Raw genomic sequence first — 15616 nt, forward strand, 5'->3', positions numbered from 1 at the left:
TCACAGTCATTTAAACATCACTTTTAGCAGGTAACCATCAGTAATTTTTAAGTTTCTGTTAGGTTCGTAAATGAGAATTGGATAGGTGGATAAGAATGTCTGCATGAGGATACATTATTACTTACTGAATAGAAGAGGTATCTGCAAAGATGGATCATTATTCACCTAATGACGTAACAGAAGAGACATGGAGCAGCAGGGAAGCATGTAGAACTGGTTGACTAACAGCTGAATAAGATAAGAGTTCTTGTTCTGAGAACTAACATGTGTGTGTGTGTGAGCTTGTGGGAGGGGGAGCGCTTACTCAATGGTAAACATCCTTGTATACATGATGTCCCAAGAGAAATGGGGAATGTTAAAGGATATGACAGGAATGATTGTTTAATGAAAAAAAAGTCTAGTAAACATGGACTCTAAAATACATACCTGCAAAGCTATTAGCAGATCTTCATCTTCGATACTCTGAAAAAAATTCTTCTACAGCAATCACTTTGTTTTCCATATTTTGAGATGCAGTAGTAGGAGCAAAATAAGAAAAAACTTCCAGTAAAAATAAGCCCTAATGTGCATACCTTAAGAGCTATGAGCACTTGTTCATCTTCACAACTCTGAAGTACAGGGTGCAGCAGTCAAACCTGCATTTTTTAAATTAGAGTAAAATAAACATGGATGCAGATATCAAAATTTTATTCATACAATGTAATTCCATGTTACAAAGCATTTAAGAAACATCAACACATTTTTTCATTGTTTGAAAATAACATCAGCAAGTGGTGTCCTTCTTGATCACAGCATTCTCACAGGTGATTTATGAAGTCGTCCATCACCTGACAGAATACCCTGAGCAATTCTCTCACAGGCGATTTATGAAGTTGTCCATCACCTGACAGAATACCCTGAGCAATTCTCTCAATCTCCAGCCATATTTTAACTTTGAGATCACCAACATTATGAGGTCTTTCTTTGCCCACTTTTCTCTTAAGGTAATCACATGAGAAAAAAATCAGATGCTGTAAGGTCAGGTGAACGGGAGGCCAAGGAATCACTCCATTCTTGGAAATCACCTGGTTAAGAAAAATTTCATTGAGAACAATAATGCTCATGTGGGCTGTGTGAATTGTTGCTCCATCTTAATAATGTTTCATCATTCACTGCATACTGACAAAGCTGAGGTATGAAGAATGTCCTTAACATTGTTGAATAGCTCTCAGCATTCATGGTAACAGAGTGCCCTCTTTTGTTCTTAAAAAAATAAGGGCCTATTATTCCAGATGAGGACATTGCACACCAAACTGTAACCTTGGATGAGTGCAAGGGTTTTTCATGGAGTTGGTGAGGGATCTGATCACTCCAGTATCTTAAGTTCTGTTTCTTCATGTATCCATTGAGGTGACACTTTGCCTCATCACTCGTCCAGAGGTTGTGAACAAGCTCCTTGTTTTCTTCAATCATTTGCAAAAGACTTTTACAGAAATGCTGTTGGACCATGAAGTCGTTATTATTCAAAGAGTTAATCACCTGGATTTTGTATGAGTAGTGATGTAATTCTAACCTCAAAATCCTTTGGACAGTCCTGTCAGAAATTCCAAGTGCAACACTCTGTCTGCATGCTGATCTCTGGGGGCTACTTCCCACAGCAATACTTACACATTCCACATTCTTGGGAGTATTCACTGTCTTCTCTTTGCCACCTCTTTTCCTTGTTGTTTCACTGACGTTTTCAGATTTTTCAACCCAAGTTTTTATTGAATTAACTGAAGGTATCGGCCTGTTATGATTAATTTGAAAATGCACCCAGAAATGATGCTGAGTGGCTATATAACTACCACTTTGGTAGAATGCTTTCACTGCAAATGACTGTTGTTGCTTAGTCCACTGATCCATGGCTACTGAAATGCTTTGTGTTAGGGAATGAAATGTGGTGACCTCGGTTACTCGCCCCCCACTACTTCCAATGCTTGCATGCACTAATAATGAATGCACATTTGACTGCCGCACCCTGTACACTTCTTCTACAGAACAAGTGCTCGTAGCTCTTAATGTATTCATTTTAGAACCCATGTTTACTAGACAATTGTTTCTTGGTTTGGTGCATACTATCTCCTCCAAAAATATGGAAAGCAATGAGCTTGCACTTTGACACATATGTTTCACTGTATCAAAGATGAAGAATTGCTCACAGCTCTTACAGTTTACACTTTAGAACCCACATTTACTAGACTTCTTCGCTTCAAAAAATTGTTCCTGTCATATCACTAAATACTGATCATCCCTCCTGGGACACTCTGTATATACCTGTCTCCTGCTCAACACCTCTCTAATCAGTGACCAAATGGTATGGGGAGACATTAACTGCTATTGAAGGCATTTGATTAAAAATAGTCATACAGATAAGATATTACCTAAGAGATAGAAAAGAGTGTGTGTGTGTGTGCAGAACAACAATCGTGCTGCTGAGTACTCTCTTCTGAGAACGAACAGAAGAAGCATTCCATTGATGTTCTAACACATATTGGAGGTAGGAATCTTCAGAAAAGGCAATCATTTACTTAAACATGAATGATTTGTCTATTCATATAATTGCACCAGCTGTCCACACTTTCAATTTTTCTAATATAAATAAAAATGTAAATTCAGAGGAAGCAGCAGGAATTTTTGGATGAATTTCAAATGTCAAGGTTTCACAGATTATAATTCCTCTCCTGCAGAGCAAAGATGGAAAGAAAGAATGAGAGAGAAGTTGAAAAGCCATCAAATATATTAAAATTTATCTCTGTTTCTTAATAATGGGACCCAAGAGACATAACACTTTCTGAACTGTTTGTTGTTCACTGTTGAAACACTTTTCTTTGTTTCATTGTTTTTCTATGTACCTGAAAATATTTCCATATGCTTGAGATTTGCATATGTGTTATTATGATAAACCTAGTTATTTTTATACCTTGACTTTGTTTAAAGAAACAGAGGAAGGTAAGAATTTAACATAAACATGATTTAAGTTTACCTGTTCATAGCCCCATCATCATCATCATCATTAACAACATCAACAGAAGCAACAGCAGCAGCAGTCATTTGACATCCACTGCTGGATAAAGGCCTTCTCCAGACCTCTCCATGCCATCCAAGTTTTGTGTATAATCATCTATGTGGCTCTTATATGTTGTCATAAGTCATCAACCCACCTTTTGTTTCATTATCAGCTCAGCCTTTTTGTATCTCTTGGAATTCTGCTAAGAACTTCCTTGGCCTGTCTACCAATCATTGACCTGGTTTATGTTTTTGCCCACCTGCATTTCATTTTCATTACACTTATATCTCCCACTCTAGTTTTTTCCCTGATACAAGTATAGTAATAACATCCAAAAACCAAGAACTAAGTGATGTAATTGTAAATGATGTTTTTCACAAAATTATTAAGTGGTTCTCAGCAAATTGACTCTTTAAATTTTGATAAAACACAGTATGTACAGTTCCGTACAGTAAATGGCACAACTCCAGTAATAAATATAGACTTTGAACAGAAGTCTGTAGCTAAGGTAGAATTTTCAAAATTTTTAGGTGTGTCCATTGATGAGAGGCTAAACTGGAAGCAACACATTGATGGTCTGCTGAAACGTCTGAGTTCAGCTGCGTATGCTATTAGGGTTATTGCAAATTTTGGTGATAAGAATCTCAGTAAATTAGCTTACTATGCCTACTTTCATTCACTGCTTTCGTATGGCATCATATTCTGGGGTAATTCATCGTTGAGTAGAAAAGTATTCATTGCTCAAAAACGTGTAATCAGAATAATTGCTGGAGCCCACCCACAGTCATCCTGCAGACATCTATTTAAGGATCTAGGGATCCTCACAGTAACCTCACAGTATATATATTCACTTATGAAATTTATTGTTAATAATCCAACCCAGTTCAAAAGTAATAGCAGTGTGCATAGCTATAACACCAGGAGAAACGATGATCTTCACTATGCAGGGTTAAATCTTACTTTGGCACAGAAAGGGATAAATTATGCTGCCACAAAAGTCTTTGGTCACCTACCAAACAGCATCAAAAACCTGACAGATAGCCAACTAATATTTAAAAATAATATCTTGTACAGACATCTTTTATTAACCTGACTCGTTCCTCATCATTACGAAGTGTCATATTCATGATCTATGGAACAAGTATTAATCTAATCTAATCTAATCTAATCTAATCTAATCTAATCTGATCCCTGTATTTGTTTTACAGTCTGTACTAGCAAACCCACTTATCCATTGTTCACACACCAACACTCAGCTTTTATTAGTGTTTAAATGTCCATATCTCACTACCACAAGTCAAAACTAGTTTTACACACTAAATTGTACATTTTCATTCTCAGACTTGTAGGAAGCTTAGTTCTGAAAACTTCATGTTGTTATTCAAAATCAGTCCAGACCACATTTTACTTTTCCATTTATTTTCTTCCTGTAATTTTCTGTATACCCACCTACATTTACACCTTTGATTTAAAAAGAGCTTTCTTGGTGGGAATTTTCCATTGCTCTGCCGTATTTAAGGGAACTGATCTCCAATTTTCATAAAATTTAAATAGAGCCATAAATGATGGTACTAAAAGTCCATACACATTACACATTTTTCATCTCACAGTGTATTCAGAGTTTCAGCAATAGGGTATAACATATTATAAACCCTTTCATGTAGTCAAACTGTCTCTTATAGAAAATTTTAAACTCAAAGATATCTGTAACTGCATAGATTTTTCTCAGATTAAATAAATGATTTTCATTGCATGATACCAACTATTCAATCTTGTAATGTCAGCTTTACTCTGAGCTTCTCCTAAAACATTCCCAATATTTCAGATGACTTTGGACAACAGTGCTTCACAAAGTAATACATATTTGTGGTTTTGCAGTACACTTGGACTAGTACTATGTATTAATTTTCATCATGGTTTTCAACACAATTAGCATCACTTGCAGTGCACAAATTTACTGTGTGTGTATCACATCAGCATTGTGTTGGTAACTGGTAATTGTGTCCTATGATATCTGTGCTGTAATCAATCAGCTTATAGGTTATCAACCTTTGTCACACTCATAAGCATCATCTTCATCTTTGCAAGTCATGTCTTCAACTTACTCCAACTTCATTGAACTTCTGAAGAAAAGACTGAATACTTCTCATATTGACATGGAATTATTTCAGAATATCATGATCACCACAATCATCAGCATCATCTTCATTTTCAACAATCATGTCTTCATCTTCCTTTAACTCCATTGCATTCCTGAAAGGGACACTGGATTCTTTAGTTGGTTGGTTGGTTGGATAGTTGTTTGGGGAAGGAGACCAGACAGTGTGGTCATCGGTCTCATCAGATTAGGGAAGGATGGGGAAGGAAGTCGGCCGTGCCCTTTCACAGGAACCATCCCGGCATTTGCCTGGAGTGATTTAGGGAAATCACGGAAAACCTAAATCAGGATGGCCGGACGCGGGATTGAACCGTCGTCCTCCCGAATGCGAGTCCAGTGTCTAACCACTGCGCCACCTCGCTCGGTTGATTCTTTAGTATCCAGGTGAAAATTTTTCTGTTAACAGTTTTGTTTCATTAACCTGTAGAAACTTGAGCTGAATTCTCTCTGAATTTCATCTAAAAAAAGTAAATAAAAAGAATAACATTGTGGCTACATGGCCATAGCTGTGAACTGCAGAAAATCTCCAACATGATAATTTTTTAATTGTCTGTAAAGGTTACCATAAACCAATTGGGCCATGACTCCAAATAACATTGTCTTGTTACATTACTCACACTGTATAAAGCATTATTTATCAAAGGGAAACTGCACTGAGCACTGGTTTTCTGATATGATACCCTGTGAACCATGGATGAAGGGCAACAGCAGATTCCATATTTCTAAATTTCCAGAAAGTGTTTGACACAGTGCCGGCCGCGGTGGTCTCGCGGTTCTAGGCACGCCGTCCAGAACCGTGCGACTGCTACGGTCGCAGGTTCGAATCCTGCCTCGGGCATGGATGTGTGTGATGTCCTTAGGTTGGTTAGGTTTAAGTAGTTCTAAGTTCTAGGGGACTGATGACCACAGCAGTTGAGTCCCATAGTGCTCAGAGCCATTTGAACCATTTTGTTTGACACAGTGCCCCACTGCAGACTGTTAATGGAAGTCTGAGCATATGGAGTAAGTTCCCAGATATGTGAGTGGCTTAAGGATTTTGTAAATAATAGAACTCAGTACATTGACCTCAACAGTGAGTGTTAATTGAAAACAAAGATATCACCAGAAGTGCCCCAGGGAAGTGTGATGATGTGTCAACTGATGACTATAATGTACAGGGGCCCCATCATGCTGGAAGAATATCTCCATCCTTGTAGCCAAAGGAACCTCTTCCAATAATGCTGCAAACTCGTTTTCAAAAAACTCTACATAACAGAGCCCTGTAAGATGATGCAGTAACACAACAGACCCAATGAACTGATTAACCATCATACCACACCACACACCTACAGAGAAGTGTCCTTGAAAATGTGTCTCCACAAAGGCATATGGGTTTCCATCAGACTGATGATGTAAGTTATGAGTGATACTGATACCATCATGGGTGAAAGTGGCAACATCAGGAAATAGTATTAATGGGATTTCTTGGCAACCTCCAATTATTCAACAACAAAATTCCATTCATCTAGCTTTATCTCCTCCTTCAAGGTGGTGAATCCAGAATGATAATGATAAAGGCCATGTATAAATAATATCTGCCATGCTCTTGTGTGTGGAATAGTGATAGGTATAGAAATTCTGTGTGTGCTTGTTGAAGGACTATTTTCTACCAAGTGAATAGTGTCTTCCAATTTACCCCCAATCTGGTCATTTGCTCCCTCAGATGAAATATAACTCCTGGACACTGCACCTGTCTTACACAGTTTTCAATTCAATTCAATTCATTCATGAGTAAACACCCTTGAACCTGGTACTCTGTGGTTATGAAACAATCTGCTGCATTCTCTACAAGCAACAGCAACAGTGTTTCCATTACAAAACTGTAAACAAATACCATATTGCCAGACTCAGAATTTGATTATGTGCAGCACAGTCAAAAGATGCAGTGGACTGGCCAACACATCTAACAACATGAACTTTAAAACAAAAATTATGTTTGATATATACTCTATAGCAACCGGAGTGTCCGCCCCCAGTAACTGAGTGGTCAGCGCGACAGACTGTCAATCCTAAGGGCCCGGGTTCGATTCCCGGCTGGGTCGGAGATTTTCTCCGCTCAGGGACTGGGTGTTGTGTTGTCCTAATCATCATCATTTCATCCCCATCGACACGGAAGTCACCGAAGTGGCATCAAATCGAAAGACTTGCACCAGGTCCAACGGGAGGCCCTAGCCACACGACATTCCATTCCATTCCAGCAACCGGAGTATCAATATGTGAAATGATAACTTATCTCTGTAACCAGCTGTATCTCTGTAACAAAGAAAAATTGAGCATGTGTTATATGGAATGTTTTATTCAAATGAATCTATTAGTTAACTAGTAAGTTAGTTTCATATTCTATTAATAATTTTTATGACTAATCATATTGATGCGGAACAAATCATTTTACATTCACATTACGCACTGGTACGTAAATATGGCTACATTTGATCATCTACAAATTATTAATATAGTACTGTTGTGAAATAAAAATTCCTAACCATCACCTTTTACACATTAAAAAATTAGAAATTGTTCTATACAGTAGAAGGAGTTGTCAAGGAGAAACTTTTTCAGTTTGTTTTCAAATTTAACTTTGCTGTCTCTCAGACATATAATTGGGTATGTTATCAATGTTGGTGGTAGCATTGTGCAATGCTTTCTGGTGCTAAAGACAACCTTAATGTGGAGTAATGAAAGCCATTTTTTCTTCTGGTTTTGTAGTCATGTACATCATTGTTCCTTTTGAACTGCAGTGGATTAGGTACAACAAACTTCATGAGGGGAAAAAATATACTGCGAAGCAATGTAATAGTCAAAATGCCTAATTATTATTTCCAACAAACTACACGAGAGAGTAAATATACTGTGAAGCAGTAGTAAAAATGCCTAACTCCTTAAACAGGTGTCTAGTAGATTATCATGGGTGAGCACCTCATATTATTATTGCAGCACATTTTTGAACAATATTTACGACCCGTCCAGAAACATCCTGTATAACTAATATCAGTAACGGGACTGAAATATGATTCTATAGTGTTAAGACAATGTTTGAAACTTCTCATTTCTCTCTTCTGCAATAGAAAAGATACAATTGTACTGTCTATAAGACATTAGATCATTGGACAAAAAATACAGAAGAAGAGGAGCAGCAGCCAGGCACTTAAAATGTGGAAAACTACTTAAATTTCAAAGAAAGGAATCACTTAGTTTTCATGGAAGCTAACACACACACACACACACACAGTGTTGTCCAACCACACTGCTACCATAATTTTCCATTACTGTGTGAGCATACTATCTTACTTTTGATAATAATCATTTGCAACTGTATGGACCTAATTTTGCTGCCTTCTCTTGGTTTCTACTTGCAAAATGTCCAATATTACCTTATATTGTCTCCTCTTCAATAAAATTGCACTTTTTCATTGATCTTCACTACTACTGCCAGGGAATGAACTCTCTAAAATCTCCTGAATCTGAGAGTTCATACTATTCATTATAGTTGTAACATTCTTCATCTGCTGTTTTATGCTCAGTGAGAAACCTATCCCTTATGACAAACAGAGACAAATGTATCATTGAGAAAATTAGATTTATCTTTATTTTATTTTGTTCTGAATATTTCAGTGTGATATTTTATACAAAAGCCAGGCCCACAATGTCAGATGTTGTTATTTGCTTGCTGTAAGTATAGTTTGAAAAATAATTCTGTTGAATCATAGATAATGATATATTCAGAAGCAGCTATGTTAATTGGGAGACTAATACATTTTTAAGAATCTGGTTACTCTATGGTTATTTACCTTAGATTAGGTGACATGAAAATGATATTATAAAACCTCTCTGGTTTTTTTTTTTCCATTACTCTAACAAGGGAACCTCCCCATCGCACCCCCCTCAGATTTAGTTATAAGTTGGCACAGTGGATAGGCCTTGAAAAACTGAACACAGATCAATCGAGAAAAGAGGAAGAAGTTGTGTGGAACTGTGAAAAAATAAGCAAAATATACAAACTGAGTAGTCCATGTGCAAGACAGGCAACATTAAGGACTATGCGAGCCCAGCAGCGCTGTGGTCTCGTGGTTAGTGTCAGCAGCTGCGGAACAAGAGGTCCTTGGTTCAAGTCTTCCCTCGACTGAAAAAAAACTTACTTTTTATTTTTAAGTTATGATCTGTCCGTTCGTTCATTGACGTCTCTGTTCACTGTAATAAGTTTAGTGTCTGTGTTTTGCGACCGCACCGTGCGTTTAGTAGACGAAAGGACATGCCTCTCCCACAGGAAAACACGTCTGATATATTCTATACGACACTGGTGATGGCATGTGTGTCACATGACAGGAATATTTTGGCGACCCACCTAACTTGTACACTTGGCGAATCAGTAAAAAGATTCTTCTACCTTGCCCAATACTACGGCGCAGTTACCTCGCATCGGACGGACGGACGGATGGACAGATAATAATTGTCTGAAAATAAAAAATTAAACTTTTCACTCCAGGGAAGACTTGAACCAAGGACCTCTCGTTTCACAGCTGTTCGCGCTAACCATGAGACCACGGCGCTCTTGAGATCACATTATCCTTCATGTTGCGTATCTTGCGCATGGACTGCTCAGTTTGTATATTTTGCTTTTTTTTTTTTTTTCATAGTTCCACACAACTTCTTCCTGCTTTCTCGATTGATATGTGTTCAGTTTTTCAAGGCCTGTCCACTGTGCCAACTTATAACTAAATCTGAGGGGGGTGTGATGGGGAGGTTCCCTTGTAAGTATTCAGTAGCAGTAAGATAACTTACCATGCTTTATTTTCCAGATTATAAAGAAAGACTTGGATATAGAGGGCAGTTGCTTCTGGAACCATGCTATAATTATGATAATAGTAAAAACCATGATAATTTTCTTCAACACAACTACATACATAGCATCACAAGTGCACTGAGTTTCCTAAAACATTATAATTTAGACCGACATTATAAGCTCAGTGTGCCCCCAGGAGATCAGCTTTTTATGGCAGCAGCGTAAGTGTTCAACATTTGTTTATTTTTGCATTACGTTCCTGTGACAATTTGCAGAACTCATTTGTAACTGAAGCTGTGTAATTACATTATGTGATTTAACTTTCAGCAGACAGAGCTTAAAAAACTTGATCCTGTTGAATTATTTACAGCACTTAGTGCTATCTTAAGAATTAATAATTAAGCAAATGTAAGTGACTGCAAATTAATAATTGCAGCATCTATTTTCATTAAAATCCTCCTGGATGTGCTACCATCCGATAATATAAAATACTGAAGTACCTGATAGTGCCACCTACCAGAGCACAAACACTGTGTGTGATTGGGGTCACATAATATGTGTATGGCATGTTGTGAGTGGTTTCTGGGCAATGACCTCATGGGTCACCCCTGCAACTGTGTTAACAAACAGAACAATCAGAACTGGCTTTGTAACTGTGTGACCGATGGCAGAAAAACATTGCTCCTAGATGCTTGTCGCCAATTCATAGCAGGATACTAATAATCAATGAGATTCAAAATCCATAAATAGTATCTCCGTATACCCTCCCTCTCTTCTGTGACAGATCAGTATAATTTCAGGGCTAGTTAAAAAATATAGAATAGTCATATGATTGAATGGTAGAAATGAAGCTCATAGAAGTACTCTTTTTTTTTCAATAAATGCAGTTATAGATGTATGAAATGGCTGATAACATATGCATATCAAAAGAAAAGGTTGAGATCATTTTACATAAAGAATTAACTTTGAGAAAATGAGTCAGCAATTGTCTCATACATCTACAAGATGGTTTAACTGATTGCACAAACAAATTTGGTTGAGTGAGTGAGATGCAATTACTCATCTTCATGCTAGAAATGAAACTTTAATGAAAGGTCTATGTGGAATCCAGTGGCTTATCACCAATAAAGCTGAAGTTGATTTCACCTACCAGTGTTTCCTGGGATGCAAACAGAATTATTCATATTGAATGTTTTGCAAAGAGTAAACCACTAGCTGGCAGATCTTCAAAATCTTCTGAACCAACTAGATGTTACAACAAATGATAAGAGAAACCAGTTGCAGAATCAGAAACTCGTATTTCATTAGGACAATACACCAGCCCACAAAAGTGATTTGGCTGTTGGAAAACTGAAGGGAATTAAGTAGAAATTGTCAGAATACTCACTCTGTTCACCGGATTTGGCACCGTGTGACTTCCATATATAAAAAATTTGTGGCTGTAAAACATTTTGAGCCCAATAAATATAGGATACTTTATAGAAATTCCAGAACTGTACTTCAAGGATGGAATCTACACACTGGAAAAATATTGAACAAAGTGCAGACCTAAAATGGACCTACCTTGAAAAATAAGTGCATGTTTCCCCAAAAAGCATAGCATAAATTGCCAGGCTGAGTGACTTTTTGCCTTGGCCTCATATTACCCACTCTTTCTAAGGTTTGCAGTTGTTCATTCAGCTCAAGGTGCTATTAAATTTTGAGTGCTTTTTGTTCTATGAACTGTCTTCTCATTTTCCCAAAAAATGAAATATGTGGTTTGCATCAGTTGTAGTTATTTGTCTTTTTTGTGAATCTATCCTTCAGTATTTTAAACTTGATCTTTATATCTCATTACCTGTTCAATATTTGATTATGAAAGGAGAATTCTTTCTCTATTTCTGTTTAATTATGCATTCTGTGTAACTGAATAGTCAACAATTTAAGGAAAAGTTAGATTCCTACTTACCATAAGGATGACACAGTAAGTTGTAGACAGGAAAGAGAAACACACACATTCATTCACATAAGCAATCACACCTCACACACACATGTCTGTCATCTCCAGCAGCTTGGACCAGAATGGAATTTTAATTGTGCCTGTCTGCAAATTAATGTGTCATCTTGACCGTAAGTAGCAATCTATCTTCTCCTTACATTTTTATATTAGAACCTGGAGTTTGTATTGTTTAACTGAGAAGTCATACAGCTGAATAGTTCTGTCTAGAGAGTTCACACATAACAAAGCTTTGAAGCTTGTAACAACATACAGAATTTCAGAAGGTACCTTGCCATGTAGCATCTACAATAGAATATATTTTTATATGCTCACATATCTATGTGCTCATGTAGTGCTTCAGAACACATCTATATATACCCTACAAATCACTATAAATTACATGGTAGATAACAGGATTGATTGTACAAAATATATATATATATATATATAAATAAAAAGAAAGATGATGAGACTTACCAAACAAAAGCGCTGGCAGGTCGATAGACACACAAACAAACACAAATATACACACAAAATTCAAGCTTTCGCAACAAACTGTTGCCTCATCAGGAAAGAGGGAAGGAGAGGGAAAGACGAAAGGATGTGGGTTTTAAGGGAGAGGGTAAGGAGTCATTCCAATCCCAGGAGCGGAAAGACTTACTTTAGGGGGAAAAAAGGAAAAAAGGAGGAAAAAAGGACAGGTATACACTGGCACACACACACATATCCATCCACACATACAGACACAAGCAGACATTGGTCTTTAAATATGTCTGCTTGTGTCTGTATGTGTGGATGGATATGTGTGTGTGTGCCAGTGTATACCTGTCCTTTTTTCCTCCTTTTTTCCTTTTTTCCCCCTAAAGTAAGTCTTTCCGCTCCTGGGATTGGAATGACTCCTTACCCTCTCCCTTAAAACCCACATCCTTTCGTCTTTCCCTCTCCTTCCCTCTTTCCTGATGAGGCAACAGTTTGTTGCGAAAGCTTGAAAAAAATGGTTCAAATGGCTCTGAGCACTATGGGACTCAACTGCTGTGGTCATTAGTCCCCTAGAACTTAGAACTACTTAAACCTAACTAACCTAAGGACATCACACACATCCATGCCCGAGGCAGGATTCGAACCTGCGACCGTAGCAGTCGCACGGTTCCGGACTGCGCGCCTAGAACCGCGAGACCACCGCGGCCGGCGAAAGCTTGAATTTTGTGTGTATATTTGTGTTTGTTTGTGTGTCTATCGACCTGCCAGCGCTTTTGTTTGGTAAGTCTCATCATCTTTCTTTTTAGATATATTTTTTCCACGTGGAATGTTTCCCTCTGTTATATATATATATATATATATATATATATATATATATATATATATATATATATATATATATATATATATATATATATATATATGAATTTTTACATTATATTTACCTAGATGCCTGACAAGACTGAATATTGAGATGCTTTTTTATGAGCTAAATTTAATCCAATTTTTCTTCATGATGCCTAAAAGAGCAATATAGTGAGAACTACATAAGATTCCTAAAGATTTGACTGAAAACTTGTTATTGAATATGACTGAAAACTTTTTATTGAATGCGTGTAACTCATTTTTTTTTTAAATTTGTTACATAAGGTATTTCACCTATTTGTGACTCTGTGAACTGGAATCATCTGCAGTCCCCTTCTTTATATGTGGTAATGAACAATGGAATTTGCTGTTGGTGCCTCAGAAATACAAATAGCCATACTGTAGGTACAACTGCAACAGATGGTTATCTGTTGAGAGGACAGACAAACGTGTGGTTCCAGAAGAGGGACAGCAGCCTTTCCAGTAGTTGCAGGGGGCCTGCATTATTGACTGGCTTGTAACATCTACCAAAATGGCCTTGCTGAGCTGGTGCTGTAAATGGCTGAAAGCAAGGGAAACTACTGGAGCAATTTTTTCCAAGGGCATGCAGCTCTACTGTATGATTAAAAGGTGAAGGCATCCTCTTGGGTAACAAATTCTGGAGATAAAATAGTGCACCATTTGAACCTCGGGGTGGGGACTACTCAGGAGAATGTTGTCATCAGGAGAAACAAAACTGGTGTTCTATGGGTTGGAAGGTGAATGCTAGATCCCTTAATTGGGCAAGTAACTTAGAAAATAAAAAAATAAAAAAGAAATAGGTACAATCAAGTTAGATGTACGTGAATTAGAGAAGTGCATTGGCATGAAGAACAGGACTTCTGCTCAGTTGACTACAGGTTTAAAATACCAAATTCAATAGGGGTAATGCAGGAGGAGTTTTAAGAAAGAATAAGAAAACAAGAATGCATGTAAGCTATCATGAACAGTATAGTAGATGCATTATCATAGCCAAGATAGATACCAAAATCACATTCACCACAGAAGTACAAGTTTATATGCCAATTGACTCTGGAGATGATGAAGAGATTGAAGAAATGTATGATGAGGTAAAAAAAAATTATTAATATAGTTAGGGAGACAAAAGTTTAATTCTGACAGAAGACTCGAATTCAATAGTAGGAAAACAAAGAGAAGGAAAAATGGTAGGTGAATATAGACTGGGAGAAAGGAATGAAAGAGGAGGCGGCAGCCTGGTAGAATTTTGTACAGAGCATAATTTTATGATTGCTAACACTTGGTTTAAGAACCAGGAAAGGAGGCTGTGCATGTGGAAGAGACCTGGAGACACTGGAAGGATTCAGATTGATTATATAATGTTAAGACAGAGATTTTGGACCAGTTTTAAATTGTAGGACATTTCTAGTGGCCACAATTTATTGGTTCTGAACTATAGATTAAAACTGAATAAATTGCAAAAATGTAGGAAATTAAGGAGATGGGACCTGGATAAGTCGAAAGAACCAGAGGTTGCTGAGAGTTTCAGAGGAAGCATTAGGCAATGATTGATTAGAACAGAGGAAAAGAATACAGTATAAGATAAATGGGTAGCTTTGAGAGTTAAAACAGTGAAGGCAGCAGAGGATCCAGTAGGTAAAAAGACAAGGCCTAATAGAAATCCTTGGATATCACAGGATATACAGAATTTAACTGATGAAAGGAGAAAGCATACCAATGAAGCAAATGAAGCAGGTGAAAGGGAATACAAACATCTAAAAAAAAAATGATATTGATAGGAAATGCAGAATGGCTAACCAGAAGTGGCTAGAGGACAAATGTACGGATTTAGAAGCATATTTCACTAGGGGAAAGACAGGTACCACCCACAGGAAAATTAAAGAGGCTTTTGAAGAAAAGAGGAGCAACTGTGTGATCATCAAGAGCTGAGATGGAAAACCAGTACTGTACAAAGAAGGGAAAGATGAAAGGTGGAAGGAATACATAGAGTGTCTATACAAGGGAGAGGGGCTTGAAGGCAATCTGATAGAAATGGAAGAGGATGTAGGTGAAGATGAGACAGGAGATATGATAATACAAGAAGAAACTGATAGAGCGCCGGCCGCGGTGGTCTAGCGGTTCTGGCGCTGCAGTCCGGAACCGCGGGACTGCTACGGTCGCAGGTTCGAATCCTGCCTCGGGCATGGGTGTGTGTGATGTCCTTAGGTTAGTTAGGTTTAAGTAGTTCTAAGTTCTAGGGGACTTATGACCTAAGATGTTGAGTCCCATAGT

The 15616-nt window shown here is 37.5% G+C and overlaps 1 protein-coding gene across 1 annotated transcript in view; it reads left to right on the top strand.

Annotated features, from left to right (window-relative positions):
* Positions 1–15616, top strand: part of LOC126251677 (uncharacterized) — a 42474-nt gene that overhangs the window by 14465 nt on the left and 12393 nt on the right. The window contains exon 6 of the mRNA XM_049952256.1: positions 10022–10226. Within this exon, the coding sequence (XP_049808213.1) occupies positions 10022–10226 (205 nt within the window). The remainder of the gene's footprint in view (positions 1–10021; positions 10227–15616) is intronic.

The sequence above is a fragment of the Schistocerca nitens genome, chromosome 4 (assembly GCF_023898315.1).
Source record: "Schistocerca nitens isolate TAMUIC-IGC-003100 chromosome 4, iqSchNite1.1, whole genome shotgun sequence".
In the NCBI taxonomy this organism is placed as follows: Eukaryota; Metazoa; Arthropoda; class Insecta; order Orthoptera; family Acrididae; genus Schistocerca; species Schistocerca nitens.